Source organism: Helobdella robusta, assembly GCF_000326865.2.
Source record: "Helobdella robusta unplaced genomic scaffold HELROscaffold_13, whole genome shotgun sequence".
Classification (NCBI taxonomy): Eukaryota; Metazoa; Annelida; class Clitellata; order Rhynchobdellida; family Glossiphoniidae; genus Helobdella; species Helobdella robusta.
In genome coordinates, this window is record NW_008703718.1 from 1,405,806 (window position 1) to 1,432,371 (window position 26,566).

General features: G+C 34.3%; 1 protein-coding gene across 1 annotated transcript; it reads right to left on the reverse strand.

Annotated features, from left to right (window-relative positions):
• Positions 1 to 1,147: 1,147 nt before the first annotated feature.
• On the reverse strand, positions 1,148 to 25,875 carry HELRODRAFT_109597 (hypothetical protein; the record flags this gene model as incomplete). Its single annotated transcript, XM_009014176.1, has 29 exons — positions 1,148 to 1,237; positions 6,365 to 6,559; positions 6,735 to 6,822; positions 15,393 to 15,490; positions 15,853 to 16,063; positions 16,239 to 16,343; positions 16,672 to 16,807; positions 16,987 to 17,098; positions 17,281 to 17,435; positions 17,531 to 17,698; positions 17,891 to 18,069; positions 18,190 to 18,323; positions 18,554 to 18,687; positions 18,896 to 19,158; positions 19,322 to 19,547; positions 19,965 to 20,106; positions 20,487 to 20,642; positions 21,073 to 21,174; positions 21,350 to 21,513; positions 21,609 to 21,732; positions 22,082 to 22,269; positions 22,464 to 22,603; positions 22,760 to 22,966; positions 23,224 to 23,332; positions 23,985 to 24,093; positions 24,219 to 24,500; positions 24,861 to 25,131; positions 25,380 to 25,602; positions 25,794 to 25,875. 29 exons carry the CDS (start codon positions 25,873 to 25,875, stop codon positions 1,148 to 1,150), a joined length of 4,593 nt encoding a protein of 1,530 aa, XP_009012424.1.
• Between the last annotated feature and the right edge of the window lie 691 nt (positions 25,876 to 26,566).

Below are 26,566 nucleotides of genomic sequence, written 5' to 3' on the forward strand. Positions count from 1 at the left end.
TAATAAATTAAAAAGACCAGTAAAATTTTAAATACACAAAAATTAATTACAGACAAAAAGTTAAATTTGAATAAGTTAAATGGTGAATAAATAATATTTCAGATAAGGAAGGACCGTGTACCTGTACATTGCCTATATGTAGTCACATTCGAAATATTAGGTCACACACACACACACACACACAGACATACTCATACACCACACAGACATACACACACGCCACACAGACATACACACACGCCACACAGATACAAACACACACCACAAACACACATACATAAATCGAATTATTTATCAATTCATTCGTTTCTATAATAACATTCAAATGAATCTATAAAAACATTTCAACGAAATGATAAGAATATCACACGTTGTTAATTAAAACACAATCATTAACATTAACTAGTATTTCTTAGCACTCAACAGTAATTGAGAAATTTTAAAAGCAGGTAGGTATATATTATAGGAATTCCTTTTAGCGGATCACTCATTTCATTCCAAAACATTAATTATTAAATATTAATAACATTCCACCAATATAATTCACCGATTAAATTAAAATTTAATTAATTAAAAATCGTTTTGAAATAATAAAGATAATGACGGTAATACATCCAAATGGAAAGACAGGTTTCTATGCAGTTGAAACATTATCAAGTTAATCGTGATTGAAAAATTCGCAATTTTTTAAAATTTAATTGCCAATTAATGAAATCTACGATCGGTCTGGCGGGCATTAAAATCGATTAATTAATAAAATCGCGATAAATTCAGTGTCTAATTAACATTCAACAGTAATCTAAAAATCGATTGGTTCAAAATAAATTAAGTAATAAAAATTGAATGATTGCATAATGGACTGACCGATTAATGATTGATTAATTAATGAATGAATGAATGAATGAATGAATGAAAAATAAATGAATGAATGAAAAATAAATGATTGATTGATTGATTGATTGATTGATTGATTGATTGATTGATTGATTGATTGATTGATTGATTGATTGATTGATTGATTGATTGATTGATTGATTGATTGATTGATTGATTGATTGATCAATTGATTGATCAATTGATCAATTGATTGATCAATTGATTGATCAATTGATTGATCAATTGATTGATCAATTGATTGACTGATGAACTATTGATTCCTGATGAGCGCCATCTCGTGTAGAACCTCGAGCAAGCAGCCGACACTCCATGCTTGTGCCTCACAACTGTCCGCACAGTGCTGTCAAGAAAGTTTTGTTCATGGTTTAAGATTATGATGATGATGTTAATTATAATGATGATGATGATGACCATGACAATGATGCTGATCATGATTATGATGATGTTAATTATAATGATGATAATGATGATGATGATGACCATGACGATGATGTTGATCATGATGATGATGTTAATTATGATGATGATGTTGATGATGATGATGAAAATGATGACAGTAGCGAAAATGATGTAACCAGCATGAAGATGATGAGATGATTAGAAGGATAACCAGGTGAAAATTATTAAAACTAATGAAGTGATGATGACGACTGAGATGATTGTGGTCATAAGAATGATCACAATGAATGATAATGATGACGCTGACGATGTTGATGACGATGTTAATAATGACGAAGAGGATGGTGATGATGAGGAGGAAGAGGGTGGTGATGATGATGATGATGATGGTAAGGGTGATGGCGGGAATTATAAGAAGCATGATTGATGACGACACTGAAACAATAATAATTATGACACGTAATGAGGCGATAATACGAACAGAACAAAACAAAACAAAAAAGAAAAGAAAGATGACGCCAAACATAGAGTAGTAAGTAAAGTAGTGATAGCTGAGATGGTGATGCTAAGGTGAGTGAGAATGGTGATGATGTAATGATAAAGTGATGACGATGATGAAGCCATAATTAACTGTAATGACATCAACGGTAACTACCGGACGAACGCAAGATGATGATGAAAATTGCAAGATGGTGAAATTGATGATGAAGATGGTCGAGAGGATGATGAAAATAACGATCAAGTCGATGATAAAAATGATGAAAATGATAATAAACATGACGATGACGTCATTCGATCGTGTTAGAAGCGAATAATGGTGAATTCAGTGTAAAATATTGCGTAATGTTGCTTCGATGATGATGATGATGAGAAAGTGATGACGATGAAAAATGATAATAATGATGAAAAAGTAATGTTAATAATATTTATATAATTATTATTATTATTATTAATGTTATTATTTTTATTATTATTAATGTTATTATTTTTATTATCATTGTAAAAGGAGAACCACCGAGTGCTACAAGACAAGAGGACAAGTCAACAGAAGCTAATTGCTAGAATAATGCCGATAGTAGCACCAATTAAGAAACAAACACAAACATACACATAATAGGCAATAAGACAGACACACAAACGCATGTTACATCACATTTACATGCTATATATTTCTTATATGGTAAAGGCAATATGTTTGTTTACAGCGTACATCAATAACTCTATACGTCTGTAGATTACACATACAAGTAATAATATACAAACGTATATAAAAAGTAAACTACATACATTCTTATTTATGTAAATCTGCATAAACAAGCACACATACAATCAAAATAACAAGCACACATGCGCACACAACATACACAAACACGCACAGAGAGAAACAGACAGAAACAAACAGACAGAAACAAACAACAGACAAACAGAAACAAACAACAGACAGACAGACGTGGATAATATTTAATACTAAACAAGTAACTGAAGTGTTCGCTTGAGAAATGGAAAGATGAAAGGAATGTAAGATGAAAGAAGATGGAGCATAAAAATAATAACCCGAAATGTGACAATGTTTCGCAAAAAATAAGATGCTGCGTGTGTGGTTGTGTGTGTGTTGTATGGTTATGTGTGTGTCGTGAGGTTATATGTGTGTGTTGCGTGATAATGTGTGTGGTGTGTGTGGTGTGCTAACTTGAGCAGAGGGGTGTTCAGAGGAAAGATGAATAAAATAAAAAAACTGCAATAATTGCGAAATAGACTAATGGCCAACGACAGGAGTACCGCACGTTGAATAGTATCATAATCGGGCATGAATGAAAAGGATGAAGGCATCACAACGAGTGGCCAAGTTTGGCTGACTGATGCGGTGATGCCTATAAACTAAAATATAAACAATGTAGATAAACAAACAAAACATTAACACGTAAAAAACATAGACATCTGCAAATAAACCTAAACGTAAAAAAAATCAAAGAAACAAATACATAGATTTCTGTAAATGAATGAACGCGCAGGGCGAAACTCACGCATTTCATGATTGAACTAATCACCGATGAAGAGGTCACGCCGGAATATTAAAACAAAATAAACAGACGAAAATATTACGAAACAATAACCATAATGAAAATAATAACACAAACCTCAATTATAACAAATAAACATTAATAAATAAACAAACAAACAAGTAGACAAACAAATAAACAAATAAATAAATAAATACAAATAAAAAACAATAGCTAAAAGGTGAAGAAGGACAAGTCAAACAAGAGGAGAGGAACGAAGTAAATACAAATATAATTAAGTAGTGGAATGAATGAGTGAGCGAACGAGTGAATGAGTTAGTTGTCTGCAGCAGCAGCAAAGACGTGCATAATGTATTACCCCTAAGGTATGAATTATTGAAGGGCTTCTTCATTCCTTCATTCATTCATTCCTTACTTTCAGACGTTTCTTACCTCGGCACTTTTCTCACACTCTTCCCCACCACATCATCATCTCTTTTTTAACACGTACTCTCCTCTCAAAATGTTCTCCCCCCTTTCTTTTTTTCAATCCCTCATTCCTTTCTAGCCATTTCCTATCTTTTTTCCTACTTTCTTTCAACTTTCATTTAAAATTCTGCATCTTTATGGCATTTTAGATGAAAGTTTTTTTGATGAATTTCTTTTCAGTTTTAATCATTTGATTCTCTTTCCTACCTGATGAACCAGACAGCAGTCAGTAAGTACTCAGCGCGCTGGAGTTCAAATGCAAACGACGTTATTTCATTACATAACCGTTAGCATCTACCTGGTTCATAATGATGATGTTCTCTTTGTTGTTGTGGTTGTTACATTCATCGGAATTTTTGTTGTTGTTGTTCTGTTGTTGTTGGTGGTGGTGGTAATTATTGTTATTACTTTTTTTTCTAAGTTCACACCGCTGATCTCTTCATACTTTAAAAAGCAGTTAAAATCTTTTTTGCTATTAAACCAAATTTCTTGAAATATTATTCCATTTCAAGAACCACAAAATGTGTAGCAATGTCACAAATGTTGCAAAAACAATCTCAGTTTAGAATTTATACTATACTATTTCATAATATTTAACAAGCCGACTAACACACAACCGAAACGAACTATAATAACCTTCAAACAAACCATGTTAAAACAAATGAATTTTTTTATATTTATTAGCAAAATAGCAAAAGATTTTGTGAATGTTTCACCAAAACTGACAAATATTTTTATATAAAAATAAGTAACAACTGAAATACTCAGTACAAATTATTGTCCATCAATGCGCAAGTAAAACAAAAAATCGCAACAATGGAACTGGAGATTGTAAAAAAAATATTTTTTCAATAATTTTTGTTATAATTTTTCTTTTGGATTCATTCAACACTCAAAGTGACGTGCTTGCTGTTGTTGACGGTTGGTTGTTGTGTCAGGACCGTTATAAATATTCATGTTTGAATTAGTAACTTGAAGTGGTCTTCAACCAAGTGAATTATTGTTTATGTTTTTCGACATTATTGCATGCATTAGCTTCACAAACAAATTTTAAAAAAAAATTGATTCATTTGTGTAAGATGACTAAACCAAAAAATCCAAACGCGCCTACACATCAGAAACTTAAAAACTGAAAAAACTGTACGAAGAAACAAACACATGCAGAGGCACACACTCCAGCATATGCGCTTCGACACCATGTGAAAAAATAATTTTAGAAGCTAGATTGGTTGTATCATTCATTTTGAACTGAAACAAACTGAATGACGAGGTCCTTTTTCTTTTTTTCTTTCTCTCTTTCTCTTTCTCTCCTTCTCCATGTATCTTTCTCTAACTTTTAAATTTTCTTAGTTTCATTTTCCCTCCTCTAAATTTGGTTTATCTGTGAAAACACCAACGTCGTCACTACAAGTCTGACGAAAATTTTAGCAGGAAGTCAAATGGAGGAGATCACACGAGATGTCACCTATAAGAACGATCTTGCACCTACTGAAGAAGAAAAAAAATCATTTTTGAGATACATGGAGCCACCTGTGCAACAATCCCAGCTGCAGTTTATTTGTTTGTTCGTTCGTTCGTTCGTTTGTTTGTTTGTTCGTTCGTTTGTGTTTTTGTGCTTGTTTTAACATTGAAAAGAGCAGTGATGAGTGTTTTGAAAATTATTTTTTATTAAATTTACTCCTTCGTGCTCTCAGTAATTATTTTTTTTTGTCTTTCCAGGTGATGTTGGTTTGGAAGAGGGCAGGCAGCCCCGTCATCATCATCATATTCATGGAACATCTCTCCTCTTTCACTTCACTCTCCTCTCTCTCTTCTCTCTCTCTCCTCTCTTTCTTCTCTCTTTCTCCTCTCTCTCTCTTCTCCCTCTCTTCTCTCTCTTTCTTTCTCTTTCTCTCTCTCTAGTTAGTTATCATTTTTTCTCAATCGAGTTTAAATTCGAGGTCATTCATTCATTAATTCATAGTATCAAAAGTGGAAAATGAATGAATAACAGTTGTTACAAAATAAATAAATGAAAAAAAGTAGTTTACAAATATGAAAATCATAAATGAATGAATGAGTGAATGAATGAATGAATGAATGAATGAATGAATGAATGAATGAATGAATGAATGAATGAATGAATGAATGAATGAATGAATGAATGAATGAACGAACGAACGAACGAACGAACGAATGAATGAATGAACGAACGAATGAATACATAATTGAACGAAAAAGTAAACAGATAAATGAACGAATAAATAGGTGACTGGTTTTATAGAGAAAGCGAGTTGTCAATTTTATAAAAAAAAATAAACTAATCAAATAACTTTTAATAAAAAAAATATTTTTACACCATTATGAATGTTACGCGTAAGTTTGACAGCAAAAGCGAAAGGTTGCGCATACGCACTTTTTACAAACGCATCTCATTATAATTGAGGTAATAATAGTAGTAATAATAATAATATAATAATAAAAATAATAAAAATGTAGTTAAGAGAATTCATAAAAGGTAAAAATCAGCGAGAAAATTTCATCAAAGATTAGAATGTATGGAGTATCAAATTATAACAATATTTAATTCAATAACGGACCTTGCCATCGCTATTAGTAAGCTCAGGAAGTGACTTCCACGGCGACTGTTGCAGATGAACGTTGTGTGACGTCATAACTTTTTCCACATAGGTCATCGTTTCGTTGAGAATGTTGGCATTTTCTTTAGAGGCACTCAATCGTTGGGCTATGATCAGCTTGGCACGAAGGAAGTACCCCATGGGCCAGATCCACTCCTATGTTGAAACGTGGGGTAGATGGGATGATCAAATGTGCAATATCACGTGTACAATAACAATAGGTTCATTTCAAAAAGGTTATTCAAAATGATAAAAATTTAGTTGATTTTTAAATAAGTATGCAAGTCTAGCGATTAAAAAATAGATGTAATAAATAGCTAGAAAAACTTACAGGTCCCTGGTGGTAGTTGAAGCCTCTGGACCTTTTGTAGTCGTCACTATCGTCGCCGTTGTAGTAGTCGCCAACGTAGTTGTAGTCGCTAGAGTTTTAAAAAAATTCAAATTTGTTTTTGAAATAAAAATTTTCGTCTTTTAATAGTTATGCAACGTCAGTAAATCTCTATGCAGTTTATAAATAGAGCGTGTGGTTTGAGATCATTTGCCGAAACCCTGAAATAAAATCAGTCATTTCCTATGTCACGATAACATACTTCTTAAACAGCATCATCATCATCATCAATATTACCACCCAAACAGCATCATCATCATTATTAACATCCAAAACTTCATCAGCGTTGACAATATCAACAAACATCATCGTCATATCTGACTTTCAAAGAAAGGTAACATCATTTTTCATCTTTCAGTAACGATTAAGCACTAAGGCTATATATATATATATATATATATAAACAATTAAACAACTGTTGGCATTAAACAATTTAAAATTTGTTTTTTCAATTTTCCTCACTAGAATTTTCTGGAAATTGTTCAATTTATTGAAAATAGAATTACTATCCAAGTTCATCATGACAATTTAATGGAACTGATGTTTTCCAAATTCATCATACAGATAGGCCATATTTCAATTTTTCACAAATCATCTTTTATAAGATTTTATATATATATATATATATATATATATATATACAAGATTATATATACAATATATTTGCATATTGAAGTAGTTAGCTTTCAGATGTGACATTTGGCAGTCTACTAAATTATTAATGAAAAAAAAATGAAAAAAATAAAATGAAAAACTGCTTCTCACATCTAAAATCCAGTTTGCACTTTTAGGAAAAAATACAATCAACCACCTACGCTGGCGTTTGCATTCCGAAATAGATTCTAATGCAGACAGGCGTTGTTGTTCAAACAAGTTCAGTAACTTTCACAACAAGAAAGAACATAGCAAGCCACCGAAATGTTCAAAATGTGAGAATTTCAAATATCAAAAAATATTAGCAGACCTTAGCTAAAAATTTGTATGATTTTGAAAAAATTTTATATAAACTTTCACTAATAACGTGATCTGCCATTAAATTTTGTGAACAGATATTAAAATAACATTTGCAGTCTGATGTGATAAAAGATGAGACAATACTTTTAAAATAAACTTTGAATGGAATACTTTGCATGTTGTTAGCACCAACGTAATCAATTTATGAAATTAACAAGTGATCTTCAAAATTCTATCTAGCTATTCAGCAACACACTAAATTTTCAACCCATCAGTTAGAGACTTAGGTTTCCCGAATGAAAACTGTGCGGTGTGTTTATAAAGGATTGCCTTAACCGTTAAACAAGTATTGGCCGTTTTAAAATAGAAATAAGAGCTAAAACAACTGTTCGAATAAATATGTCGTGATTAAAACAGTAGAGTAATGCATATTGATAGGATACGAATGTGTGTCGACCAAGCCAGTTGATTAATCATGCTACGTAATAATTTTGATGAGAATATATGACACTGGCGATATAAATGATGACGACGACGACGACGATGGCATTTACTCATATGAAGGTGTTAAAATAAAACAGAAAGTGGAAATTTCAATTTAGATAGAAAAAAAACTTCATTTATAAAAGCTCTCTGCTAGAAACTTTTTCAAATCAAAATAAATGAATATAAACAATGGAGCGTTTAATTAAAGCCATCAAATGAAAAATGTTTGAGAATATAGCCGGTGAGTCAGACGAATATCATCTCATACAAAAGAGAACGTATGGAATGAAAAATAGTGGAAAAACTGGATGTTTGTTCCGATGAATGCAAGGAATTAACATACAGAAAATCAGAAGCGAATAACAACATGTAAGCAGTGACACTCACACGTAAGAACAAGCCTCATATGAGAATATACAACCATCCGTAAACATATATTAATACAAAAGCGCTTCTTTACGACACGCTTGAAATCAAGATAAATAAGAAGAAGAAGGAATGTTAGATGAAATGCATTGATCACTTACGACTTCTTCACATGATGACATTCAGTAATAGTGGAGAAAAATTTATTCCGAGCGTTTTGTCTTGCAGAGGTTTTTGGACAAATGTGAAACAGTTCTTAAACTGTTCAAATAATCCTCTCTGTGCAGAAACAAAACGTGATTCTATCTTTAAATTATTGAAACCTTTGATCCAACTAAGCAACTTGACATAATGTATTTCAAAAATTTCTGTCTTCGTCAAAATCAACAATCAAGCAACAGAGCTTTTTATTTGAGTTGTGATGTGGTGTGGCAATGGCAATTTGCCAATAAGTTTTAAATAAGTTTCTGTTATTCAGTTACTGCAAAATAAAAAACTGGCGATCAACTTGAAAGAAGAATGAAAAGTCGTATAATTGATGACATCCATTAGACGAAGATTTTAAAAGTCACGAAATTTTAGTAAAATTAATCATGCTCTGAGAGGTAAATTAGTTGGGGAATTGAGATAACTTAAATTGATGAAACTATTTTTAAAAAATTCAAAAGTATTTCTTGAAACATTTTACCAAATAAGACACTCGGATTATGTATGCGCTGAAAATGCCACAAGAATATCGCAGTTGCCAAATAATAAAATTCAAAGTTTACAATGCAGAACAAGTTGGCTCTTATATTAAATATTAATTTTACAGAAATGTTCCAAAAAAATTAAATTAAATAAATCAAATATTGAACATCGAGTTTAAAAATGTGTGCAAATAGGTTCAAATATTTCACCAGCTTTCAAACGACGGCAATGAAAATTATACATGAACACACACACACACACAAACAAACAAACACACTGCAAAGTATCAACATAATATCTGCGTAATTCTGACACAAATAAGCTCGTACTAAACTTCTTCAAAAACTGAACATCATTTACCCTAAAACGGATAAACTATCATATCAAAACCTCACAACAAACATCATTACAAAAAATATCATGTTTAAAAAAGTCTCACTGTTGAAAATAAAACAGTATTCAAGCGCAACATTCCACACACAATCAACTTCGACACACAAACAACAAACCATATGGCGCACGCTGTATAGCAAAATATAGAATATAATACTAACACTAACCCTACATATCCAACATAAACGAAACCGTCCACATACAAATGACACAACCCACATAAACACCACACGCAACATAGAAGCGACAAACCACACTAAACGCAATATACCGCATGCAAACGACACATAACCCAACACTCTGTATGGCGCACGCTGTATAGCAAAATATAGAATATAACACTAACACTAACCCTACATATCCAACATAAACGAAACCGTCCACATACAAATGACACAACCCACATAAACACCACACGCAACATAGAAGCGACAAACCACACTAAACGCAATATACCGCATGCAAACGACACATAACCCAACACTCTGTATACAAATCCCATTCAACATACTGCACAACACTCCACATACAAGTGTCACACTACACACAAACAAACAAGCCACACAACAGCATATAAACACAACACCAGACATACGAAGTGTCAACAGAACACGTGCAGAATGAATAACGCAAAGAAATGTGGAGTTTGGTTAATGGAGAAGAGAAGGAGCGTGTGGTGTGAGTATGTGCGACCGTTTGCTTTTCTATTCGCCACTTTCAAGTTTCAACTTACATTGTAGTCCCTGACGTACTTAAGAAATTGAATTCCAGAATTGTCTTCCTATATATATTTTATATATACTCTGTGGGATATTATATATAATATATATATTTATATTTTTTTTCATCAAATATCATAAGGGTAAGTGTTATCACTAAATTCTCGATTGTGCAAAGTGTTACATTAACGATCGTGTATGTTATGGACCGGCAGACATCATCTTTTAACGAAACGAAAGCCTAATTATTTGAGACAAATAAAATTAAGATTTGTTTTAAATTAAACTGTTTGAAATATAACGATGGTTTTAAATTTTTGCAACCACTACAATGCTTTTACAATTTCTGAAAAATTTTTCATTTGCGTAAACATTGCGTAAATATCAGAATGCAAGATAAGAGAGAAGAAATATGGCACCACCAGAGGGAGCGAAACAAAAAATATTCTTTAAAATGGAGCAAGAAAAATGGAAAGAAACAAAGTGGAATGCCAAAAAAATGAAACTCAAAGCAGATGGAACACGTGCACATTATAAGCAATGAATTTGATATTTCATAAGACTAATGATCAAGATAATTGTTCTTATCGTGTGACCATTAAAATCTTTCTTCTACAGTTACCATCATTTTAACAGCGAAATATCCGCCTACATCACTATTATTTCCATAGTTCACATTATTTTTATCACTCTCATAATCATATTCATCGCATCATCGTACCCACCTGCTTTAGTTATTCAAAACAATATTGATAGCATAAAAACAAAACATTATTTATCATTAAAGCGCCAAAAATTATTTGCAACTTTTGAAGTTTTGCATTTTCTGAAAAAAGATAGAAATTTCGTAACAGTGAAAAATCGTGAACGAAAACCAACCAAATTCATTTTACATGGTGGAATGAATTTTAAATAAAAAGGAAATGATGAGGATATTACCTTCATTAATGAAATTTAACAAATGCAATGAAAAAATAACAGAATGTTTGTATGATTAATAAGATGGCCGGAGCAATGCCTGCCAACGCAAACAGTTTTATTGCTCTTTCTCTTCTTATAGATGATGGTGATTTCAAAGATGTCAAAAGTGTCGTTCTACGGAGAAAATGAACCGAACGCAGTTAACAAAAGATAATAATAATAATAATAATAATATAAGTTTAATTTGATACCGTTTTGTAAAATTGTGACACTAAGAAAAATTAAAACTGAGTTGATAAAATTCTAACTGCAACAGTTTCTATCGTTTGTTACCGGTTAACACACGCTGTGCAGTAGCAGCAGTGCCATCAGCTACGAAGCAAACAATGTCGGTCTCGGGTACTGTTTCAATTTAATTCCATTTGTAAGCAGCCTTCTAGGGGAAAGAGCTCTGCTAATCTACATGACATTTAAATAAATTTAAAAAAGATTAATTAACAGTAGCAGTAGCTACAGCGGCGATTGTGGTTATGGTTTACTACGGTAGCAAAAATTAGTAGCAGTATTGAGTAGCGGCAGTAAAACTAGCAGCAACGGTGGTTGTTGTGGTGGTGGTGATAATTGTAGCGCATGCGGCTGTAGCAGTGGCTGTTGTAATAGTAGCGGCAATAGTAGCCAGCAGCCACTAATTGAATATAAATTGCTTTTTACTGATGTTATTAATGAATAATAGAATCCTTGCGTTGCGCAAATATCCATTGTCAATGGTTTTTTACTTATCCGTCATTGCGCTAGCTGACATTTGCGTCTGTTATATTATACTATGATTTATCGTTAACGTGCATTTTTATGTCAAAATTTTAAAACATTATTGCCAACTTTTCATTTAATATTGTTAAATATTGTCACGGTATTCTCCAACCAGAACATCAGCCAGCATCAGTAGCGACTATGTGAGCACCATAAAGAAAAACGCGATTTCCAGAAGACCATTTCAAATGCTGACGTCTCGATAATAATCGGTAGCATTAATACCATCGACTGTATGGCTACCGACCCTTTGTTGTTATGGTGGACGGGAAGAGATAAATACGATCAACAGTTGCGCTTTATTAACCCGCGTAAACCGACCGACTGTATTTGTGCGCGTGTGTGTCTGTCTGTAAGTGTACAATGTATGTGTGCGTACGTGCATGTGTATGCATGTTCGTGTTGAGTGTGCGTATATGAGGATGAATTTATAATTATTTCGTAGTTTAATTATAGATATGTACTGAGATGGCACTCGCCTCGTACATTTTGTAAAAAAAAAACAAGAAATACAACAACTGCAACAACAATAGCAATAAATACAACAACAATGACAACAACAAATACAATAACAATAACATGAAATATTAAGTCAAGATTAATCTATCGATAAGGTTACAAATGTAATATGGCCGGTAACCAATTATAATTATTGTTACTACCAGAAAGTATAATTTTTACCAGAATCCTGTATGACATGACGTCACGGCTGTTGTGACGATGTTGTTGTTGAATCTTCAACTCTTGCCAGCGTTTAGTATTTAAAGTTTATCACGTTTTAGCTGCGTTTCAAGGTTGTCTTGTTAACGCATTTTCACGCTACCGTAGATGTGATGATGTCAAAACATTTTTAATAATTCGTCATCATTATTGTTATCATTTCGATGAACACGAAAAAATCCAAACAATTCGCCGCATAATGTTAATGATCTAAAGTAGCGAACCAAAAACTGAAAGATAATTCATTGAAACAAAATCACAATCATTACCATCATCATCACCACCATCGCTACCGTTACCATCATCATCACCATCACCATCATCATCGTCTTCGTCGTTTTTTATAATAATTAATGACTTTAATTATCTTTATTGCAGTCATATATATATAAAGCTTTTGTTAACGATACTGTCATTGTTACTGTTGTTATTGTTGTTATTATTATTATTATTGTTGTCATTGTTGTTGTTATATATATATAATATTATTACTAATATAAATAATGATGTTGTATTAGTAGTTGTAGTAGTAGTCGTTGTCGTCATCGTAGTAGTAGTAGTAGTAGTAAAAGTAGTAGTAGTAGTAGTAGTAGTAGCGGTAGTAGTAATAGTAGTTGTAGTAGTAGTAGCAGTAGTAATAGTAATAGTTTCAATAATACTGCCGTTAGTGTTACAACTTTTCATTATTATATTAATATTAAATCGAATAATAATATTAGTAGTTGTAGTATTTTTATTATTATTATTATTATTGGTATTATTATTGTTATTAATGTTTTGTGGAACTTTGTCATCTTGTGGTAGCATTAGAGGCATGGAAAAAAGGAGCGCGGACTGCAGTTTGAAACATTTTTTATCCCACCTTTTACTCTTCATTCCGTTTCATCATTTATTTCATCTTTTTTTATTATTTAATTTTATTCATTTTACTTTTAAAAATTTGTAAATTGATAATTTCCGGAAGATGAACATACAAAAATGGGATGAAACGAAAATTGAAATAAACATCAGCGATTATTTAGCGGCAAGGCAAAACCAACGACAACAACACAACAAATCGTGCTGCAGCTGAAAATGGCAAAACATATTCGTCTTTTACTCTGTACATAGAGGATGCAATATTGTGGTCATCCTGTCAATTCATGTTGTTGTTGTTCTTAATGTCATCAATATTGTCATATCTATGTTTTTTTGTTAATAATGTCATGAATGTCCACAATCGGCATCAACAACATTGTCATCATCACTAACACAATAATACGTCACAGTTAACAAGCAGTACTATCATCATCATCATCACCGAAACTGCAACCATCAACATCATCATCAGCACCATCAACAAAAATATTGCCTCACAAACAACAGCATCGACAAAAAAATCAGCATTTTTTTTGGCGCGAAGGACAGAAGTCATAAAGAAACAATAACAACAAAACAAACAAACAGCACATATTAGCATTCATGAATCATGCAAACATATCGCCTGTTCGCTCCGTGCTAAACATACTTTAAAGGCCTCCACGTTTAACTGAGCGCCTGTGTACAAGTATATATACATGTGGTTTGTATGCATATATGGATGAATGTGTACAAGTATGTATGTATGTATGTATGTTTGTATGATATATGTATGTTTGTACGCATATATGTAGTTTGTATATCGTGTGTGCGAACATGTGTATGCTTATATTGTATAAATATATGTATGTATGTGCATCTGTTTGTACGTGTGTCATGTTTAAATAGGTATGTAACTTAGTAAATGTATAAGCAAACAAGCACCCACAAAGATAGAAACATTTAAAAGCGTTGCAAACATTAGAAAGCAAGTACTCATTAAAAAACATATACAAATGGTAACCCTGGTAGAAGCAAGCAGACGAGGCAAAATTTTATATAAATGCATGCATCAATGAATACACATAAACACAGATGAATAGATACACTACAAAAAACACAAACAAACATGCACTAGACAAACAAACATACAAACAAACAAAATACAAATATACTACTATTCATTAGGCAACAAATGTGAATTAATGCGCTTACGATGCGCAAACCGCTCATAAATTGAACAGTGCAGAAAAAGCGGGAATGTACCGATGCTGAAGGCTTCGGTCGGTAGCCGGTCGGTCCGTTCCGTTACGTGATTGAACTCACGCCGGTGCAGCAAGTAGTCATTTACAATGCAACATTCGTCTAATGTAACCGTCGTCAATTCTAATCGACATTTTTTCATCAAATAAATTTCAGTGATAGCAAAAAGAACAATGGCTTTAATGCACATTTCAACAACAACAACAAACAACAACAACGATACTTATAAATGAATGAAAATGATATTTATATCAGAAGAATAAATTAAAGAACATCTCCGTCAACATCAGCATCGCGTTCACCATTTTCAATTGTCATCGTCATCATCATCGTCATCATCATCGTCATTATTATCATAACCACTCTTTGGTCGTAATCAAATTACCATCAACATCATCATCCTTATTATCATCATCATCAAAATCAACACGCAGGTACCAACCTTGGATCAAGAGTTTTAACACCGAGCGGACCAACCAGATACTTCTCCAGCATGTTGAGGGCCTGCCACGCGTGGTGCACCTCAAACAGGTCAGGGCACTGTTCGATGAGGTCACGTGTTTATTTATGTTCCATAAAGGGTACGTGCTCGTACATGTTCACTCAACATTATGACTCCATGCAATAAATTTCACACAAAATAACAGGTTTTTTGAACTTCCAACGCAAGCATTATTAGTTCATGACTGGCATATCAAATTCCGCACAATTTGAAATTAAAATAATTAATTCCCCACCAAAAAACAAACTGAATCTGCTTCTGCTGAACCGCTTCTGCTTCAAAATGTACTTAAATGTGCCATTTTTTCAAAAAACACGTTTTAAAAAAAGTAATTTAAAATGTAAATTTAAAAATTAATGTTTAAAAAAATGTCTGTATGTTCTCTAAAAACGAAACTCACAACGACAATGGCAATGGGAAAGTTGCATCTCAACTGGTAGTCGGTGTACTTCCTGCTTGATCCCAGGGAATCCTTGTAGATAGATTTCCTGTTGACCAATTGGATGTCGTGGATGGTGGGGTCCAACGTTTTCATGGGATCAATCCAGAAGTATTTCTCGAAATAGCTTCGTATCAGGTCGTACCATTGGGACCAGGTGTGAGTTTGTGAACTGCTGTCTGCTCGTTGTCAATCATTCAATGAGTAGACGGATTGTTTATTTAATTAAATCAACAACATACTTACAATTATTATCTAACAACTGAATCAAAAAAATAGATTATTATTATTATAAACAAAATTAAACAAATCAGACAAAACTTTATCGAAAAAATATTTCCCCCAACCAACCTACAACATGTGGATAGGGGTAGAGGTGGTTGGCATGCATTGAAGACAGCCAATGAACGACGGAGGCAGACAAGCCGATCAACTCGACGGCTGAACCATCTCTGTTTTAAATGTTTGCATGCGTCAGTTGGAGAACGAAGAGATTGAATGGTTGCATGGTGGCTAGTTTTGACGGACTGCGACATTAGCAAACGATTGGTGAATTATTCAATGAATTGCTTTCCTTTATTTGTTCAATAAAGGTCACCCATAAATCATTGGACAGTTTGAACACTTCTAACAAAATTACAAACCAATCAAACGCAACAAGCTGAGCATTTTAATTCATATTTATTTGCAAACAGAAGCTGAGGACTCGAGAATAGCTTGTAAAGCCAACAAAATATTCAGGAACAACCAGCAACAATCACACTTGATTCAACGACCAACCTCGGAGTGGCTGGAACTCCCTTGTTTCCTGCCTTCCAGGAACTTCCCATCTTGTCCATCCACGTGCCACAGTTGAAGTCGTTGCCTCCGTAAACAAATCCAGTCCTCCAGTCAATTCCTGCATCGACGTTGAAACCTGTTTCAATCGAAATTCATTACATCTGTGACGAAATAACATTCAAATTTGATGCAAAGCTCCTAGAATAAATTTCAGAAAGCGAGATTTATAAACGAAAAAATAAATGTGTAAATGTTGGCGCCACATAAATATGTAACATTGTCAGATAGATGACAAATACATTGACGAAAAACGACCTTCATGTTTCATCTCTGAATCAATTTGGTTGCCAGCATGTCGTTCTCTAAACCTGATGCCAGTTGCATGCCTCTGCAGTGCTTCCTGCATCACTTCCTCTAATGTCTGGTCCTTCAATTAAAAGATATTCGTTGAAACTTTTGTACGTTAAAAAACTAAAACAACCATAAAAATGATATTAACAAACATTATAAACAACAACACATCGAGAGACATCAGCAATCAAAACACAACATTAACTCTAACACGTCAAAAAGCCATCAACTAAAAAAAGAGTAAAGCACCGAACGAACCACATGAACTGTGACAGGAGCATCATCGCTGGGATACAGTCTCATAACCCGATCCTTCAGGATAGATGATCCGTTGGGAGCGAGTGAGCAGAAGTCTTTGATACACTGCAGCCAGAACCAGACCGCATCCCGGCAGTTGTATCGTGCAGAGATGCCTGCCGAGTTTTAAAGTACAAAGTACAAAAAACATCACTTCTGAGTTTAAAAATATCAACGATAAATTCACGACCAAGCAATCTACTAGGCATACCTTCTCCGAGCAAATTGGGAATCAATCCATGCCTCAAGCAGCCAGCATATCCGAGAATTATGAATCTGGCTTCAACGTACCTGCCTGTGATGATGAGGTTGCCTCGGAGGGAGATGAACGTGTCTCGTCCCCAGTTCCTGAACAATCCAGTGGAGAAGTGCGGAAGCCCTTAATGATTCACGTGAGTTTGCTTCTTGTCGGCAAGTTGTCGTGGTGTGCTTACAAATGAACAGTCATGTACAGTACATGTGCAAGTCGGCTCAGTGTTGTTCGTATTTGAATGATGTATGTGTACAAATTTATGACGATGACTAATGAAATAATTTAGTAACTGCAAAATAATCAGACAGCAGAGCTAACCAGCACAGAGTGTGGTGCATGCCTCGACGGTAGAACCATCGAAGTCAACGTGCTTTGGAGGGTGAGGTTTGGATAGAGAGCTGGAAAGTTTGGGTAACTTTGCACTCCGTACGTAACTGCACATCTGCACTGATCCTAAGCTCAAGTCACGAACGAACTTTGAGCCATCACTTGTAAATCTATCAAAACATGAACATTCTCTGATCGAATTTAATCTATTTTTTTATTATTTTTATTAGTAAACAAAAATAAATGCCTAAATAAATTTAAATACGACATAAGACAACGTAACAACGTACGTGGACATTTTGTCCCAGCAGGCATCCACCGCCATAGTGCAGACGCCATTGACAACTGCATCGAAGTAGGAAGGGATCAAGTACCTAGGAACTTTTTTGAGGGCAGCAAACGTATTTTCAAACCATTTGCCCAACTGGAGGAATGCGAAAACATTTTAAATATTATTAAATAAGCTATTTTAAAAATATTTCTTGTTCAATATAAGGCAGTTTATCCATAGGTGCTTATAAATACAAAATATTGAAAAAATAACTTGACTGACAACATTTAACAACAGGAGCAAAAAAAATTTTACGATTCCTTTCACTCCCTTAGAAACAACACCTCAGACAACAAAACAACAACATCCTAACCCTAACCAACCTGAGCAGTTCCCTGGTGAGCCAGAAGTCTGTTGGCGATGTAGTCCATCAACCAATCCCCTTGCCTCAAGTTGTCACATAGAGGATGGCCGAGATCATTCGATGGTCGAATTTTGTCCAGTAAGAAAGACAAACCTAAATTTCAATTTCATTTTCAAGAATTGAAAAACCAAAAACTAATTTTTACAAAACAGTTTGTGGCCTTATAATATCAGTTACGAAAGCTTACAGTGACTTGCACAATCATAACGTAAAAATTGAAATTATTCCCTTCCGCTTTTATAACACTTACTCACAAATAGAACAATCATTTCTATCTTTCACTCCATCAGATATCATTTACCTTGCAATCCGCAGTAGGTCAGTCTTCCAAACCTCGGAATATCATAAGCGCCAAATCCTTTGCCATCATCCCGCTCCTCTGCATCTGATCTGAACAAAACCCTATTCAAGTCATTGAGGGACATTTCCTGGAGAATGACCTCAAGTGGGCTTGCGGTCAGTGAAACCTTCCTGGAACTCAACGTTTTCATCTGGTAACCAAAACCAGACAAAATTTGGCGGGTTTTCATGAAAGCTGGTCTGACCTCTTCTGGAGGGAGAACTCTGAACGGAAGTGATTTAATGAGTCAGTTAGATGTTTGTGCCATGTCGGCGGTTGAATGGCTGTGCTATATAGGTGGTTGTCATTTAGATGGTTGAATGATGATTGAGCATGAATGTTTGAATACTCGAATATCAGATAATAAAACGTAAAAGCAAGACAAACTTGAGAACAGCAATAGCACCAGGAACAAGATTGTGGAAATGAATGGTGTTAGAGTTGGTATTTTCCGGATCAATTATTTTTAGAATTTTACTGTGGGTCGCCTGGATATTTTCGGATAGGGAAAGTTTATAGTTGTTGAGGCCATTTATGTGATCATCCTGTTTGACAAACTCTTCCTCGCGATCTTTCTGCAGAAATCCTTCGATGATAATTTCATCAACGACACCTGGCGAAGACGTGAAGATGTCGACAGCAATAAAAAATATCATCACCGTTGCACTTGGACAGATTTAAAATCGGAAATAAGTACTAAAAATTTTACATAACAAAACTAACAACAGTATCGTTTCGACATTAACTGAAAAATTGTAATGTTTAAATGCAAACCAATTTCGATACAGTTACAACAGTTGCGCTTAATTTTATTAGACCAAGTGTAACATTAAATATAATCAGTTAATTTATTTGATCGTAACAAAAATTTCCACTTAATAGTCGAATTAATGAAATAATGAGGACGAGCAGCAACAACGAGCAGCAGCTAGGAGCAGCAGCTACTAGCAGCAGCTACGAGCAGCAGCTATGAACAGCAGCTACTAGCAGCAGCTACGAGCAGCAGCTACGAGTAGCAGCTATTACGAACCGGGAATGGTGATGTTATGCAGTGATCCTCCTCTATCGTTGGCACGGAAGCAGGTGTGGGCGTACAAGATGACGGACTGATGGGATACTGGATTGTGACGTGTTATCGACATTACCTCGTCGGTTATCATGTCTACGTAAACCTTAATATGATGTTATTGCGTCAATAATGATGATTATTATCACCACGGCGTTTAAATACTCATTTCTATATTCACAATCATCATGAAGTTTATTTGCTATAGTAATTTATTAATAAGCAGTCTGAACAGAACTGACGATGATGGTATCGTATCATGATACATCATTGCTAAAATATCATCAACATCATGATGCGTGGAGGCATTACGAAGAAACATCATTAAAATAAATCATCACAACACTACATCACCATAAAACAACAACGCAACAACATCAAAATCACAAAATACAACAACAACGCAGCAACACAACGACAACTCGATAAAAACAACGCAACAACAACAACGCAACAGCAACGCCATCATCCTGAGAAGCAACTGACCTCTTTGAAACCAGACCTATCCAGATTAATATGCAACTCATTGAAGAACTTTTTGGCCCTGACGATGCCACTGTTCATATTGCAATGGGTCTTCGGGTTCAACTTACCCTCCACTAACCACTTTTTATACGGTCGACTTTCTTCTACCACATGAATCTAAGAGTGTATTTGTACGTGCATGCATATGTCTGTGTCGTCTGATGGGTTGTTGATGATTTGTTTGTTTGCCTATATAAACTTAGGAACTTTGTGAATGATTATAAAAACAACGATGTTAAACTGATAAACATAAAAGTAGAAAATGAATCAGTTTATTGAAATTAAATCAATATAATAATATTGTTTCAAACAGCTAAAACAATCACAGAATAAATATAAATAATATATCGTTAACTTCAACCACAACCACCCTGAACTACAACAACATAGGGAGCATCATCAACAAAACAAACAACACCTTCCCCCTACCCTCCACAAGGTCATCCACAAGGTCAACGGGGTTTTTAAAAACAACACGAAAGACGCGCTCTACTAATGTGGTGTATTGTAACGAACGCAACAACACAACATAACAACAACAACTAACGTAATGTGGCACCATCTCGTCGTATCCTCTGTTACTTCCGGTTGCAGAACACGTCATTGAGATGATCGCCGTGTAGGATAGCAAGTCCTCTGCCGTGTGTTTCTGTACAATTTTTCAAGTTAGTACTGGGCTCATGTATTCGTTTGTCAATTTACTCGTTCATTCATTAGCATGAAATACTAAATTGTACGTTCACGAGTTCACCTATCCAACTAATCATCCATCCATCATTCATTCACTCATCCAATCTTCAGTGCATCCACGCTACTAAACTGACCTGGATGACACTTTCATTATCATGCGTCTGATCCATGAAGAGTGCATGGGCAACGGATGGCATGATCAAACGTGCGGGCAGTTGGATGAATGAACCGACAGGTGATCCACCGTACCTGTGAACCAACCGACTCAGCTCACGTGCTGTCAAACCATTCAGGCCCTCTGTCACGTTCATGTTAGTTATTTTTATGAAAAAGAGTCTGCAACGACAAGAACCACAACAACAGTAACTATAACAAGAACAAAAATTCTGGAACCTCTGATAAGAGAATTGATACCAAGTCTGTTGATGAACGTGTTGTCGGCGTATTCTGAGTTTGTAAACAATTCTGCTATGACGTATAAGTCTGGTCTCACCTTGCGTGCCTCGTCGAGCATGTACTGTAGTGATGGTTGTGTTTATTTGTGTGTATGTTTGTGTGTGTGCGTGCGTGCGTGCGTCTTCGAACTGGTGGTAATCGGCATCGTGCCTATTAAATTCAATAGCGGTTGACAAAACCAAAAAGTTCATAGAATGGAATTTTGCGCTATAAAATGTTGAGTAGCTATAAAACTAATTTACGAGGACAGCATGATGAATAAATATTATCAAACGGTTTCCTGGCAAATCAGTTGATTCATTATTTGGTAATATATTGTTGAGTATTTTTTGTGTGAAAGGCATGAGATTCATTTGTGTGGTCGCAACGAGTTAGCGAATGATTATTATTGAAGAAAGAAGAAGAGCAACCTCTGCAACGTGGATGGGCGTGCTGTGGCAGTTGTCCAGTCTGACTCCATGGAAGATGCTCGCCGTCTCGGTGGCGTAGTTCTTCATGTACTGCCACAGAAATGGGCAGTCCTCCATTCTGTTGCCATATCTCAGCTTCACACTGTCACCCCAAGGTAACAACTCACGACGAAGGTACACGTTTGAACCTGGTTGGTCGATCAATCGATTGATTAGTTGCATGTTTGATTAGTTGTTTGATCGATTCGCTGGTTGGCTGTCTAACAAAATAATCAGTTAAGATGACATGCAGTTAATTGATCAATAAATTAACCAATAAAAAAATAAAAATTAATGGTTCAATGAATTTTTAAATTCACTCCACCAATGAAACCGTCCTCACCAGGCTCAGCAAAATTTCTCAGCGGGTCATCACTCATGACCCATCCATTGTGGGCCATACAGTAGGCTCCTCCTCTCTCCGTGTTCATCTCTCTCTCCTCCTCTTCCACACTCATCTCTTCTGTCGGCAGGGTAAAGTAGCTGGGTGTGCGCAATGAACATTAGTGATTATTAATTATTATTAAATCTATATCTCAAGTTAATACAAACAAATAAATTTATTTGTTATATTGAATTTTAAAATAATAATAAAAATAATAAAATAAAAAACAGGTGCGATGTAGAGAACCCACACACTTCCACATAAGGGGTGTATCAGGTCCAACAAGACTGAGTCTGAGACCGGCAGGATCGATGAATCTGTACTTGGCATTCGCTATAAAGTTGTTGACTGCCGTGTGCACGTGCTCCATCATCGAGTAGCCACTGGCTGAGTTCAATTCCTGAAGTTTGTGCCGGAGGTTGTCGCAGGCCACGTTGATGCGTATGTCACGTGATATGTTACTGGCTCTTTTGTTTCGTTTGGAAATTGTTGGGAGAAAGATAAATGGGATGGATAGGTGGATGGAAGATTAGATGAATGATTAAATAATGATAAGAGAATGAATGGACAAAAGCAGACGTTGTGGAATTTGAAAAATTTTTCAAACCAAAAATCATTTCAATATAAAATATATATAAATTATGTAATAGAGAGGTAGAATGTGATGAAAGCATGAAGACAACGCAAACAATCTATCCACCAACTCATCCATACGAACTGATTTGAGTAGTAATTCTTGATGGCTTGTGGAATGTCGACAGTACATTCAAGTCTTCTGTATTCAACGTTTGGTATCAGAACTAAATCGGTCACGGGTTTGTCGTCCCCTCGAATGCCACCTGTCATCCAATGGATATTCATCATAGGAAACAAACTTCAATGATGCCAAAATGTTTGAATAAATATTATTAATTGGGATAAAGTTGATTCACTATTTTCTTACATAAATGGGAATTAGCTATTCTGGTGGGTCAAACTTTTTAAACGTTTGAAAGTTAAAAATAATTGTCGAACTTCTTTGCAACTTAAAACATTAAAAAAATATGTTGGTCAAGTGATAAATTTTTATCTTGCAAGAACATTTTATTATGCTCCAACTATTTTTTCAATTTAGATTTGTTGATTGACTGATGTCAAATCAAAAATCATTCTGACACGTCTGACATATTTCACGTCAGTTTTAGCGCATTTTTTACCTATGCAGCCAACTTGAAATAGAATTCCAGACAAAATAATTATTAAAAAAAAATAATAAAAATACTTTCCTTAAAAATCAGATTAAATATAATAACCAATTCAATACGTTGAAGTTTTCTAATTTGCTGTAAATCTTGTATAGATTTTTCATAAGAGTTATACAAGTGAAGTTTATCTTAAAATTGTAAGTTAAATGCGTGCACGATGAATGGATTGGATAACTATATGATTGAATAAAAGAAAGTTCAAAACATCTTTGAAAAAATTCAAAGATATTCTCACTTAGGATGGCAACTTTGAATTGGGCGATAGTTTCTTCGATGTTGCATTGGTGAAACTCCCAAAATTTGTACCTGGGTAAGATATCATCTTCTAAAATTCTCCTAATATTCTGTGAATTTTTTGTGAAAAATATGGTAAATTAAAACTTATAAGCAGAAAGCAAAAAATTCTTGAAAATAAACGAAACAAATTGGTGATAGCAGAAATAAAAGATACAACTGATCAACAACTAACATAGAGATAATGTTCACTATCGAACTTGGCTGGTACACCAAGACTTTCATACAACCCCTTGCCAACATCCATAGAGAAGTGCCAGAGTATCCTGTCCATAAGGTAGGCAGGTTTCAAGTGGGGACTGTTGATGAGGTTGTACGCACACTCCGGATGCTCCAAGATCCAGGGACTTTCGTTGGCAGTGTGGTTGAAGACCAGGTCTGTGAGAGACAAGACGCCCCATTCTTCATTCATTGTGTTCACCAACAGTTTCACGTCATCCATTGTGAATGTTTTATCCTGTTCCGGTTGGGAAATTTAAGTTTTTTAGAGTTAGAGTTTTGGTGATATTCACTGGTAATGAAATGTTCTAATATGTTTACATGAATTATCATTTCAGACGATTTGGTGTTACTAATGAATTAAAAATGACCATACATAATGATTGAAGTGTAATTTTTAAGCAATAAAAAAAAATAATTTTTTATATAAATTAAAAAACATAATTTATGCCAATGGTCAACAATGACAAGTATCATCACTTTAAACAACAATAACTTAAAATATTTAATTGAAAAAAACAAAAAAAGAAAATTAAAAAACCTTCTGAAAAGAAAATTTTTCAAATATCAAGAATTAATCTCTCAAAACATTGAAAACCTTGCTAGAATATCTGGGATCAAGTTTTCGTTGATCTTTCAAACAGTAACAGGAATCTGATTTGCCCAACTCCTGAATGGGAGTGAAGTGAATCATGTTGTATCCCGACTCCTTCGACACCATCAATCTGGATGCCCACTCTAGGAACGGTCCCAACAACTTGGGCATGACAGTTTGGCAGCAGATGGAATCAAGAGGCAGTCGATCATCCATTGATCCTGTTCTCAAAATGGGATCCACAAGGAAATAGCCACCTCCATTGGCTTTCAATCTGTTGTCACTGTGTTCATGTGTTTACATATTATTGTACAAAATAAAACTAAATAAATAAAAAATCTTTCTTTGAAATAATTTAGGCTCATTGCTTGAGCAATCTCTTCAATATAAATAATAAGCTATCAATGACAAATGTCGAAAAGACAAATTATATTGGGACTGACCGAAAACTACAAACATACCAATGAATCAAATAATAAAACTAGTTGAATAAAAATAAACGGGCGGCTAAATTTTTCTCACGTTCCATTGATAGTGAAGTAATAATTGTACGATCCTGCTATCACCATGTTGACCTCGGCATAACTGTTGTAATTGTCTGACTTCTGAACAGATTCGTTCATCCAACTCAACTCTCTATATATGTATCTGTTGGGCCCACTCTTTGCATCCAACGGATGGTTGACAAACAGTCGAACAGGCAGGCCAGTCAGTGATGCATCCAACACAAAATGTAACTTCCAGCCTTTTGAGATCAGGATAGAAAAGATTGAAACAAATTCAGGTTAAAAGTTTAATAGTTTCAATACTGAATGAATAATAAAAGAAGAAACTTTGAAAAATAAAATTTACAAAACAATTAATTTAAATAAAATAAAGATATAGTAACCAAAACCAAAAATAGAAACAACAAATAATAATATAATATTAAAAGACCTCTTTCAAGTCTGTACAACGTTGCTTCGTGCATGTCTCCATGCCTCAGGACCAACAACCTCAACTGACTTTGAGATGCCATGATTCAACTGACGCAATAAAAAGAAAATAATTTGATTATGTCAACATATTTTATCAGAATTAAATTAATAAATCAATTATTTCGTGACCAACAAATCACTGGGAGAAACTGAAATTAATTACCAGCTAACAACTCAACAACAGCGCAAAACAAAATTTATTTACAAAAAATTAATAAGTTAGCTGTTAGACTATGGAAAAATACTTTTTTAAATTGACTAGTTAGAAAAGTTACTGGTTGGTGACATGTTACAATGTAAAACTAAAAAATTTCAAAGTCAGACTCAGTACGGCAAGTATGGAAGAGGATTAAATTAAATTAAATTAAAGTAATATAATAATTTGCAATGATATACAACAGCCATCTCTTATAAACATTATTGCACTTAATGGTCTTAATGTTATCTTATGATGCTTTACGAGCAATGTTATGCAGTCATCTTTTAACTATATCATATTATTATCGGCTATAATTTATGAATGATCATATGATGAGAATGAATGATGATTACAAAACTATTAATATTAATAAAATAAACTAATAATTAATATTAATAAATAAAGTATAGTATTGATTGAGTTGAGACAAGACAGTGGTGCATTATCTGCCTTGATATGTAAAGGGATGTGTTTACTTTGAAGCCTGTAACTGTAACATGAGTATGATGAGTCCAGTCATGTCATGTGCACAC